This window comes from Carcharhinus amblyrhynchos, chromosome 10 (genome assembly GCF_965287045.1).
Source record: "Carcharhinus amblyrhynchos chromosome 10, sCarAmb.v2.hapA, whole genome shotgun sequence".
Classification (NCBI taxonomy): Eukaryota; Metazoa; Chordata; class Chondrichthyes; order Carcharhiniformes; family Carcharhinidae; genus Carcharhinus; species Carcharhinus amblyrhynchos.
Window position 1 is genome coordinate 50,239,248 of NC_137333.1, and position 12,314 is coordinate 50,251,561.

Genomic DNA, 12,314 nt, shown 5'->3' on the forward strand with positions numbered 1-12,314 from the left:
GGCCCATCAAGTCTGCACTCACCACAATCCCACCCAGGCCCCATCCCCATATATTTTTACCCACTAATCCCTCTAAACTACACATCCCAGGACACTAAGGGACATTTGTAGCATGGCCAGCCAACCTAACCCCCACATCTTTGGACTGTGAGAGGAAACCAAGCACCCAGAGAAAACCCATGCAGACACCAGGAGAATGTGCAAACTCCACACAGACAGTGACCCAAGCCGGGAATTGAACCTAGGTCCCTGGAGCCACGAAGCAGCAGTGCTAACCACTGTGCTACCGTTCCGCGCATCGTGGTTTGTTGGGAATAGGTTAACTGCAACCTTCCATTTTAAATCTAAATTGCATATTAATTGTTTAATAGTACTCACTGGGATATATTAAAAGGGTTACAAGTGGCACTGGGCGTTGAGCGCTTGTATGCAGAGTTGTAAAAGGGAATAAAATGAGTTTGTAAGGAAGATGGAGTTGCATAATCTTTTATTACTGGACTGTAACAGAGAGGCTTAACATGGCTTACTGAGCACTTCACAACCTGGCGGCGCAAAGGGGGAGAAGCTGCCGGATTCCGAGATGGAACACCTGTAGATCTCCTCCTCCGATGAGGAGAACATTGAAAGGGATGAACAAAGAACACAAAGAACAAAATCAGCCTGGGAAACAGACCCTTCGGCCCAACGAGCCCACACTGCCATCTCAACACCACCTCTCTACTCATGACCCCTATCTAATGTTTTATGGCCATCCAGATTGAGGGAAACTGATTTAGGGACAATTTATTCTTGCCAATCAGCCTAACAGCACATCTCTGGGGTGTGGGAGGAAACCGGAGCACCCGGAGAAAACCCACGCAAGCACGGGGAGAATGCGCAAACTCCCACAGACACCGGCCCAAATCCATGTGTCTGCACAGCAATCAGCGATAGTCACTGAGCTGTCGTCTTGCCCAGTATCTGGTCCAGTTTAAGCACACACTAACGACATGAAGCACTAGGCCAATCTCGAACAACCAAGAGCAGCCCCAGTACGACCCATCGCGTGTATGCCCCTCGTTGGACATGAGGTGGACCGACTTAAAACCTGAAATGAAGGTAGTGAGGTTAAGGAAGCTGAGGCTGCAGAGGAAGAGACCATTGCATGAACAGGCATGCAAGTGAGGCCCTAAGCCAGATTCCAGGAGGAGGATACTGAGTAGTACTGACTGTCCTCTTGGACAAATGTTCCCTATCATGGGCCCACATGAACATCAGTGTGGCTACTGTCTCATTTCAGTCATCAGGAGCAGGTGCACCCTCCTCGGCCTGTGGCATTGAAGCTGATGGGGTCACAGTCAGATGGGATTGGGATCAGATGGATACTCCACAAGTCACCTGTGTGAATGACCCTGCGGTGTGCATCTCTTGATCCTCCTCCCCATGGCCCTGGCAGATTCCTTGCGGAGAAGGGGCAGCTGGAGTGAGATTGAGTTGATTTGTATCCCTCTTGTGTAGCCACTGATGGATGCCACCTGGGTTACAGCGATGGTTGTGCAGTCCTGGAGCAAGGCCTCCACTGCGGCTGCCAACCTGCCATTGTCAACCTTGGTGCATTGACATGCTGGCACTATTATCTCAGACTGAACGTGGGCAGATGCTTCCATCGTTCACTGCACTCTGAGGAGTGCAACTGTAACGGTCACTGTAGCTCTAGCAACTGATTTGTGACCGAGTCCTGAGGCTCATCACCTGAGCAGCTACCAGCTACAACACTACTCTTTGATTAGAAATGCACAAATATCAGACACAACGTGCTTAAACCCGTGAGCTTGCATCAGAAGATGGCCACAAAATCCTATTCTGAGGCAATATTTTGAGCAAAGAAGACACCTTGGAATTGTGGATGACTTGTTGATTTGTGGTGATAAACAGTTCATACCGCGAGTCCTTCAACTAGATATGCTTCAGAGTTTACACCAAGGTCACTTGGGTATCACAAAGCGTCGTCCCAAAGTGAGAAATTCAATCTGGAGTCCAGGACTCTCCAAATCATTAGGAGAAATGATATCCAATTACATCACGTGCACTAATCATAGACAGGAGAAAGGGGAACAACTGTAAACATCCTCATTTCCATCAAGACTGTGGAAACATCTTGGGATGGATATTTTTACTTTTTGATAATGGTTGACTAGACATAAAATGTCTGCATGCTCAGACATCTGAGGCTCTCGTTGCGTCATTGAAAGAAATTTTTGTCATGCACAGGATTCCAGAACTTGTCACTTTGAACAACAGCCCACAGTTTGCTCACAAATACTTCAAGGAGCTTACTGATTCTTACAGGTTTGTCCAAAGGACTATCTCAATATACCCACAAGCTAATGGAGAAGTTGAAAAGGAGCATGGATAGTAAAGGCTTTATTAAAAATCAACAATGACAGTAAACTAGCATTGCCAAGTTAACCTCTATCCCATCTCAGAATGGTATGTCTACATGTGCGCTTTTAATGGGAAGAAGGCTGAAGATTCAGCTTCCTACTCTTCCAAACACATCAATGCCGACAGCAGCAGGTTTGGACAAGGTGAGATGAGTACCGTTCCAATCAAACACAGAACTACAACAATCGCCACAGAAGATGGCCACAAAATCCTATTCTGAGGCAATATTTTGAGCAAAGAAGACATCTCGGAATTGTGGATGACTTGCTGATTTATGGTGAGAGCCAGTTCATACCGCGAGTCCTTCGACTAGAAACCACCAGACCTGGAGTATCAGTGTGGATTTGTGATCAAGGCCATGTCCTTGAGAAAGAATGCTTTCTTGTGGAGATAGAAAATGGTATAGGCAACCTTCTTAGAGTTGACAAGTTCTTCAGGAAACCTGTAAGATGGCCTGAACTGTGATCCTCTGACAATTCTCATTCTGTCCGACAGTTCCGTAAAGAACCCGAATTCTCAATTTTCTCCAAGAGCGCTGAGAACACAATAGAATAAACTAATGAAATTACGCCGTGGTCTCTGAGTCTGAGATGAAAGTCAGAGATTTGTGGGGGAGGGGAGCAAAGATATAATGTGGAGGATTAATGTGAATATGTAAATGAGACACTTCACATCATTTTGGGGAAGTAATGTAAGATCACATGAACAGCACGATCAGGATCTCTCTTGCAGCCTCACGGCAAGGATGAAGTGTCATTCTGGATGTAGTTGGTATTATGTTTTCAATAACATTAATGCTTAACCCTACCGCTGAAGACTCCAACAATAGTCATTAACAACCTCAAACACAAGAATATCAGATACCTCAGAATTTGGAATCTGTCCTTTCCTGTGCACAAATGGTGGCCAATTCCATTGCAACAAAGCCAAGTCACCCAATATCTCTGCTGCAGTGGAAGCTCAAATAGAGGAACCGTGCTAGGGTCCATGCAGGCTCGGCATGGCTGTGGAACCCATGGTCACGGAGGATTGTAGGTTGTCACGTGGGTTCAGTAACTTGTCCTTAAACAGATTACTAGGATTGCTGAGGTGCCCCACTGGGGAAATGTAGTGCCTCCATGGGGCACAAAGCTGCTGTTCTCTTCACGTTCCTCCTCTTACCAATGCCAGTCTGACAGTGCTCTTACTATGTATTGTGTCAGTCCACCAAGGCAGATTGTATCACCCGTGCCAAGCTGATGCCGTTTTTAAAGTCAGGACCTCAAGACCCAAGCTGTCTCGAGGGTGCTTGTAATGTCCTAACTATGTTTGGAGTTGTGAGTTTTGAACAAAAAGAAAAAGATGTGGTTTGCACAAGTATATTCAAAATAACAACAACAGATTTATTGCAGGAGCTGTTGGCTGTACAGAGTAAGAAATGAAACTAAAGACAGGAGCCTGTAAAATGTCCCAAGGACATCATCAAATTATGTGACTGGCTCTTTAAGCAATTATGCAGCTATTTAAATATATGACAGTGTCCTTGAAGGCCACCTACAGTCTCACCAAGTGAGAGTCAAGAGCCTTCCACCAACCATGCTACACTCACTGGATGGCATAGGAACACTCAGGCAGGAAGAGACAACAGAGAGACAAGAGAATAAAGGGAATGCGCAAGGCTGAATAGTTTGTTCCTGTTTGTATAAGTGGATGCATTTTTGGTTAAAGATGCAGTGGAAAGATAATTGTTGGCTTTTATTGTGGGCTTGAGGACTAGATGGCCTACTCCTATTTTTGTGATCCTAACTGGAGGTGCAATAATGCAACATTCCCGATGGATGACATGATAGGGAATATTGTAATTACGTGGTAAAGGGAAGTTGACCTATGGGAGGGTGGGGTGCCTGTGGGGAGCTCCATGGGGGCTGGGAGTTTCCATTATCAGTTGGCGGCCTTTTCCCCTTGTGCAACTGGGGTGTCTATGAAGGTCTCCTATTTCCTTGGGGAAGTGGGTCTACCGTGGGGAAGTGGTGAGAGGTTCCTGTGATTTAAGGTGCCCCAATCTCAGAATTGCTGTCTTTTTCCGAATCCAGTGTGACAGTGTGGGCCACACCTCCAGATTGTTTCTGCACAGAGTACTGGATTATCTGGAGAGAAAAGCTGGTTGTGCGGCCTGGAAGCTGGTTTTCTCGCCTCAGCAAGCACCCTGTGCAGGAAATGGAAAATTCCACCCTACATCTTGACCCATTGATCTAAGATCCTCTCTTACTTAGGTGCTGCCCAATCTCCTTTTCTCCCTTTTGCCTATCCTCTTAAATGTTGAATGTCCTTGGATACTTAGTTCCCAACCTTCAGCCACATCTCCGTAACAACAATTAATTCAAACCCATTTACCTCAATGTGTGCATTTAAATCATCAACTTTTTTGTGAATGTTTTGTGTATTTAGACAGAGTGCCTCCGCTTTTCTTAAACTTTATTTTCTATCTGTATCCTATTTAATACTTGCCCATGTTTTGACTATCCTCTTTTTATTTTCTACTTCATTTTTCTACCTCCTGAGTAATCTGAGCTCCCTCTCAGGTTCCCATTTTCCCTACTAATCTAGTTTAAACCCTCCCCAACAGCACAAGTGAATCTCCCTGCAACGTTATTAGCCTCAGCTCTGCTAAGACACACTTCATCCATCTGGGACAGATTTCTGTGCTCACTAGTTTATGGAAGTAATCCTGGGATTACTGCTTTAGAGATCCTGCTTTTCAATTTCCTTCCTAACTCCCTGAAATCGGCTTTCAAGACCTCTTCAGTCTTCCAACCTGAGTGATTGTTACCAATGTGGACCACGACTTCTAGCTGTTCACCACAAGAGTGTCCTGCAGCTCCTCCATGACACCCTCGACATCTGGGAGGCAACACTCTATCCTGGTGTCATGTCAATGCCACAGAAATATCTATCTGTCCCTCTAACCAATGAATTCCGATCAGTACTCCTCTTTCCCCCTCCATCTTCTCTTCCAGTACAGCTAAGAGGCACATAATACCACAAACTTGGCTCTGATTGCACTATTTCAAGGAACTAATGAACTCCTGAGCATCCAGAACAGGAAACTGATTAGCAAGCAAGACATTGGGGAACTCTGCACTACCTGCCTGCTTCTCGTGGAGTGTCTGGTGGCCATCCACTCCCTTTCTGCCTGCACGCTCCTCGCCACCTCTTTGAGCACCCTATCTATTAGCTCTTAGCCTCTCAGATGCACCACAGTGACCCCAGCTCAAGTTCCAAATCCCAGAACTAAAGTTTCTGCAGCTTGTGACACTCTTTGCACATAGTCTAAGACACCACCAACATTCATTATTTTCCACACACTACAGGACATATATTCCAGGTGACTGAGAAAAAAACATGACAGTTTTATTCATTATTTACCTGAATAGAATGAAAGAAATTGTATTTATGTAATTACCTTCACGACCTTTAGATATTCCAGAATGCTTTGCAACCAATGAAATACTTCTGAACTGTAATTACAGTTGTAATATAAGAAATGTGATCCAATTTGCACACAGATCCAGAAACATGAATGGAATACTTAAACAGATTTAAATGAGTAATTAAGAGTTTGCTTATTTAACCTAGCCACAAGGTGAGGAAGAACAAATAGTATTGAGCAACCACACATGAGAGAAAGTAAATATTCTTTTTCAACCTCCTCCTGTTCTCTTCTGCCCTTTGCTGCCTTTTTGGGACCTACCCAACAGCCACAAACATCTAGGCAGTCAGCTGAAATTGGCATTATAGATTCTATTATGGTGATTCTGAACATACCCCAATTTACAGCTGTAGGTCACCACCACAAATATGTTATCGAGACCCAATTCGAGTTCTGCCTTGAATATCTGGCACAGAAATTAATGCCAGATTTTAAGGTGAGTTTGGAAGCGGGTTGGGCATTTAATTAGAAGGAAGAAGGCATGCGAGCACCAGATGGGAGTGCTGCCTCCATCAAAGCGGTCAGAACAGAAAGGGCAGTGGTTAGACCTACTGCCAGTTGAGGCATAAGTGGCCATTTATTGACCATTGAAGAACTTCATCCCACCAAAGTTGATATTTGCTCTGCAGCAGGTGAGTTGTTCACCATGGGGAGTGCGACTACAAACCTGTGTGGGTTGCTTGTGGTGTCCAAGATGAGGGGGTGGGGGTTTCCTCATTCAAAGGCACTCTAGCTGATCAAGGCACCGAGTATCAGGAAGGGGGACCTGCTGAGAACCACAACACTTTTCACTGTACCCCGATACATGTGACAGTAATAAATTGAATCTCGCCCCAACCCATGCTGAACATCCTACAGACCCCAATAATTCCCAACCTGAGAAACCACTCCCATAATATACTTCTAGCCTTGGTAGCTCCTCGTTCCTGGAGCTCAGGTGGCTTTCATTCCAACACCAGCCAGTACCTCCTTAGTGAAGCTGCTAACCAGAAGAGCTACTGCCTGGCAGCACTTGGTAGGTAGATTAACACCCCCAGAGATCCTTGATCTTACTTGGCTCCATGTGTCTGAGGGTGGCATGGTGGCACAGTGGGTAGCACTGCTGCCTCACAGCGCCAGAGACTGGGGTTCAATTCTGGTCTCAGGTGACTGGAATTTGCATGTTCTCCCCGTGTCTGCATGGGTTTCCTCCGGATGCTCCAGTTTTCTCCTACAATTCAAAGATGTGTGGGTTCGGTGGAATGGCAGTACTAAATTGCCCCTTACTGTCTCAAGGTGTGTAGGTTAGGATTAGTGGGTTAAATACCTCGGGTTTACAGAAATAGGGCCTGGGTAAGGTAATCTGTCGGTGGATCGATGTGGATTCAATGGGCTGAATGATCTCCTTCTGCACTGTAGGGATTGTCTGATTCTATGAGTAGGCAAATAGTATGGGTGGGCCTTCCCAGTAAATGGGTCTCCAGCCAGTAGGCAAGACCCTTGATGCGTCCAGAAAATCCACCCCACCCCGCTCTGATTCTTCTGTGCCTGAAAAATAGGATGAACATAAATTTTCCGCTAAGGACTTCAGATAGGCCTGAAGGTAAGAAGGAACAACTCATAGAGCAAAGTAGGTGTGCCAGCTCATTTCACAATAAACAAGATTGTCAGCAAAGTATTTTCTACTGAAGAAATGGCAGCTGGGTTATCTCTTTTTTACGTATTGCAGTGAAAGGGTTTATAGTGCACCCCTAGGTGAACAATCTCAAACCCAAAACAAAGGTCAACTTTTCGCTCACAGAAACTCAGACTGGGTCTGTGGAAAATTTTTTTGTTTTTACTATGAAGAAAATATATTGGGAAGAACCATGAATTGTAATGGCAACATCTCAAGTTTGTTAAAGTTAATATTTAACATAAAGTAAATAATGAGGAAAAATGTCACTGATATCAGGGTATTCCCATCCTGACATGTTTTACTTGAATTAAAACAGTGCATAATGGCTGTTGACTGTTAATAGAGAAAAATTTATTTGGTTTTCTTTTAACAGGCTATATATTGATGGTCCATTTGGAAGTCCGTCAGAGGAAGTCTTCAACTATGAGGTTAGCCTTTGTGTGGCCGGTGGTATTGGAGTGACCCCTTTTGCTTCAGTACTAAATACACTATTGTACGTGCATTTTCTTTCTGACAGTTTGTTCATATGGTTAATTTATATTCATGAGTAAGGAAGAGTTTTGTTGGTTTTAGCTGCCAAGTGAGGAAATGGAAATAATGTTGAACTATCATCCAAATTAGGTTGAGAGAAAACATTCCTATCCAATTAAATAGATGTATTAATTTAAACTGTTGACTAAATATACAATTACTTCTCTTCATAATGGCCATAACAGTATGGAGGTCAGAGCTTTCTCTGTTTATGCCTTATTGGGGGGAAGCTGTTTTCCCCAATCTTGCAGCCAAATCAGTTGTATTTGTGGAAATATTCTGTTTACGCAATTTTAGTTTTACAGTCAAAAAACTGCCATCAAAAAAACCTGCTCATTCTTATTCACCAGTGCTGTTCTCCAAGTATTGATACCCAAAGCAAGGAACTTGCAATATTTGTTTCTGTTTCAGGCTGTTAAACTATAAGCATGTATTTGACTCGGTAATTATCGGACACACCAGAATCTGGCATTGCATATTGGACTTTTCCAGTCAGGAATATGTGGTGAAAACTCTCCTGATGCAGATAGATTATGCTGTAACAAATACACAATCTAATAACATATAAAAGAAATTAACATTGAATTGCTGGCCCACAATTTGTAATCTAATTAGATTTTCCTTCTTTGGTATGGGTGGGTGTGGGGGCGAGGTTGTTACCAACTGGTTGTCAGGATGTTTGGGATAATGACATGATTTGCTTTCTATATTGCCAATACTGCAAGTGTGTGAATCTTAAACTTGTACCTGGCAATGTGAAAGTCTAAAAGCAAAATTGCTTAATTAACATTAAAATCTTCTTCCATGAATAGATCCTGGCAGAACTTCATGCCAAGTTATTGGAATGGGAGCATTTTCACTGTTAAATTTAGGAAGACTTATGTAAAGACAGTTTTTAGAGAGTAAATCCAATTAACAGTAAGTGCAATGTTATTGCCTTGGTTCCCAACCAGTGTGCCATGAAGACTCCCCAAGTGTGCCATGAAAAAAGGTTCAAAGCTCACTTAAACTAAAACTAGCTTTCATCTTCAGATCTGTAGTTGGAATCTCCAAGATCAGATGAATCTTAGGCCTCTCGTGCGTGTGCTAGCTAGGAAAGAGCCCCACATGTGTGGTTTAGATTTTTTTTATATCAATTAGGCCATGCACATGACCAATGGGACTTTGAACTGAAGGCAAAGGCCCCATGCACCTGAACATAAAGCAAAAACTCTAAAAGGGCACAAAACCCTGGGAGAAGTAAGAGAGACAAGGAGAGGTTTAAAAAAACAGGTGAGAACACTGGGAGAAATAAAAACAAACTTCCCAGCAAGGGGAGAAGACAGAGAAACTAGGAGGGGTGCCTTAATTTTTTTTATTGTATAGAGGCATGCATTGCTCTATTGCAAAATAATTAACATGAAAGCAATTGCCTTACTCAAAACAATGGCTGGCATAGAAAACAGAAATATGCTAGCAAGAGTTTTTCTAAACATTAAGCTAAGGAATGTTGTTGAGATAAGAGTAGATTCAGCTTCACTCCAAGCTGGTTACTCCCTGACCCAGCATGGTTATTACTGAAGCTGAGTGGAAGTATTCCATTACGACTTATAAACACATAAGATTATACTACCCCTTCAAAAAAAAAGTTCCCTCTTAAACTAAATTCATTAAAGCAAAATGTTCCTCTGACAAAATAAACTGTTCGTTCTTTCAAGTTGCACCAACAAGAGTGTCAGTAAAGGATACAGATTTAAGGTGTTTCCCAAAAAGTCCTGAGAACAGCGGAGGAGGGGACTTCTTTACACAATGAATTGTGATGATGTAGAATGCATTTCCTGAAATGCTAGTAGAAATGGATTTGATTGTAACTTTCAAAAGAGAACTGCCACATATTAGGCAAGGAAGCATTTGCAGAAGCACAGGGCAAGAGCAATGGAGTGGGATTGGTTGGATAGCACTTCCACAGACAGATGGGCTGAATGGCTTCCATTTGTGCTGCAGTTTCTGCACATACTAATATACTGCATCCAAAAATCAAGGCATTTGAAATTGCTGGCCCGAGTATGGCACAGTGTTGGATCATTGAGTAAGGGGCAGGTTTAATATGCCACTCTCTTTAGCCACTGTGCTCCTATTTAGAAATCTACTAAAGGCAACAGATAGCTGTTGTACACCAACTAATAAGCTGAAGTAAAATTGGGCATCAAGGAGCAGGTCTTTTCAATCAACCTTTTGCCCCAAAGTTGTTACTTGACCGTTAAACCAAAGAGGTGAAAAATGAGTAAAACAATTAAGAGAGTGAAGTTTTATTTAAAAGAAAATGACTTCTGTGTGAATATCCAACAATAAATTGAGATGCACGAGCTGCTTTGTTATGAATGAAAAGTATTACCCCAGCACCTGGATGTTCCCCTCCAAGTATAGCGTGTAAGAAACAATACTTTTCACTGTATACTAATACATGTGACAATAATAAATCAAATCAAATCAAGTCACTCACTATCCTGACTTGGAAATATAACACTGGACCTTCACTGTTGCTGAGTCAAACTCGTAGAACTCTCTCCCTAATAGCACTGTGGGTGCACCAGCATCCCAGGGACTGCAGCAGTTCAAGGAAGCACTTTCTCAAGGACAACTAGGGATGGACAATAAATGATGGGTCTAGCCAGCAACACCCACATCCCATAAATGAATATAAAGAAAAATATAATGATGGACAGTAAATTGAGTGTTAAAAAATATTAGTTGCTGTGGGAAATATAGGGGGAGATTCTCCCAAAAAAAACTTAAGTGCCAAATTTGCATGAAAACTGGAGTAACTCCCACTGATATTTTGTAGCAGGATTTTCAGAATGAGTCTCCCACACTCTGAGTACTGCACAGTGCCCTAGCATGATTCACTTTGAAAATCAGGGGGCAGGGCCTATTCCTGCTGGAGAGGCCGGCAGCATAGCGCTGAGCGGCCACTGCACATGTGCCGATCTGTCAGAGTGCAGAGGTCCCGTACTGCTAGTCAGCCTGATTGCTGGCCAGCCCCGTGATCCCCATCATTGCCATTCCAATCCCCCACACTCTGGCACTCTAATCACTGGCCCCCTTGGCATTGCCTGATGCCTGGTGGGCAGTGCTAAGGTACCCCTTGAGCATTGCCAGTTTATCTCTTAGGCAGTGCTGGGGCCAGCCAACACTGCCAGGCTGGCACTGCCTAAGGAGCACCCACCCTTACCCCTGACCTCCTGAAGGGGCCTCCATGGCCTCTGTTCTCTCCAGGAATAGGCTGCCTATTCCTTGTTAGTGGAGAGCAGCAGTAAACCCTGCTGGAGTGAACCACTCCTGGCAGGGCCACAGAGACGCTAGCGGGCCCACAGAGTTCAGCCCCAGACCCGCCAATGATAGGCAAATTAAGATTTAAATATTTAAGTCAGCTCCACACCAGAAATCTTGGAGTTGGAGATTTACAGAGATCTTGGAGCCCAGTGGGGAGCTGCTAAATGGCCTCCGTTCGTGTCCCCTGGTCCATTGCACTGCCAGAATCTGGAACTTGCCCATTTGTGTAATGGGTGAAAGAGTTAAATTTCTGTCTGCGAGAAACACCTGTTTGAATAAACAAAATCCAGGTTAAGTCCTGTGAGAATTCCATACTATAACATGAGAAATAAATAGTAGATTACATTGTGGTGATCGATAATTGATGACTGCTGAGTGTTGGAATATGGGGCAGAAAAGATGATTCTACTTTGTGAGCTTTATCACAAGAGATATGAAATATAAAAACTAATAGATAAAGATAAGACTGTGTAAACCCTGAAGATCTCAAGGCTCTGAGGTTTGGATTGTAGTACTGAGATTTTGATGCAAAGTGTGTTGTGTTGCTTCCACAATGACATTCACATTGCACATGTCAGTGCTCACTGAGCTGGATGTCATTTTAATGAAGTCATTAATGTGTGTGTGCAGGCAGCATCCACCAGAAGTATACAGTGTGTACAGGAAGACCATCAGCATTGGTCACTTGATGCTTTGACATCATTGCTGCCATTTTGGAGCTAAATGCTCCAGGTAATGCCATCTCTTAAACATGCAGAGCTGAACACACATTCAGCTGCTTGAAAGACACCAGTTGCTGATTGTTTTCGACTTGCTGCGATTGTAGAAGTGTTTGGTGGTCTCCAGAGTTGTTTTAAATTTACAGATGGCTACAGACAATGGTGTGGCAGATGCTATTGGATTTTGTTGTAACTTCAAGGA

General features: G+C 43.5%; 1 protein-coding gene across 1 annotated transcript in view; it reads left to right on the forward strand.

Moving 5' to 3' along the window:
• Positions 1-12,314, forward strand: part of nox4 (NADPH oxidase 4) — a 147,220-nt gene that overhangs the window by 114,112 nt on the left and 20,794 nt on the right. Inside the window, exon 14 of the mRNA XM_080197018.1 lies at positions 7,924-8,043. Within this exon, the coding sequence (XP_080053144.1) occupies positions 7,924-8,043 (120 nt within the window). The remainder of the gene's footprint in view (positions 1-7,923; positions 8,044-12,314) is intronic.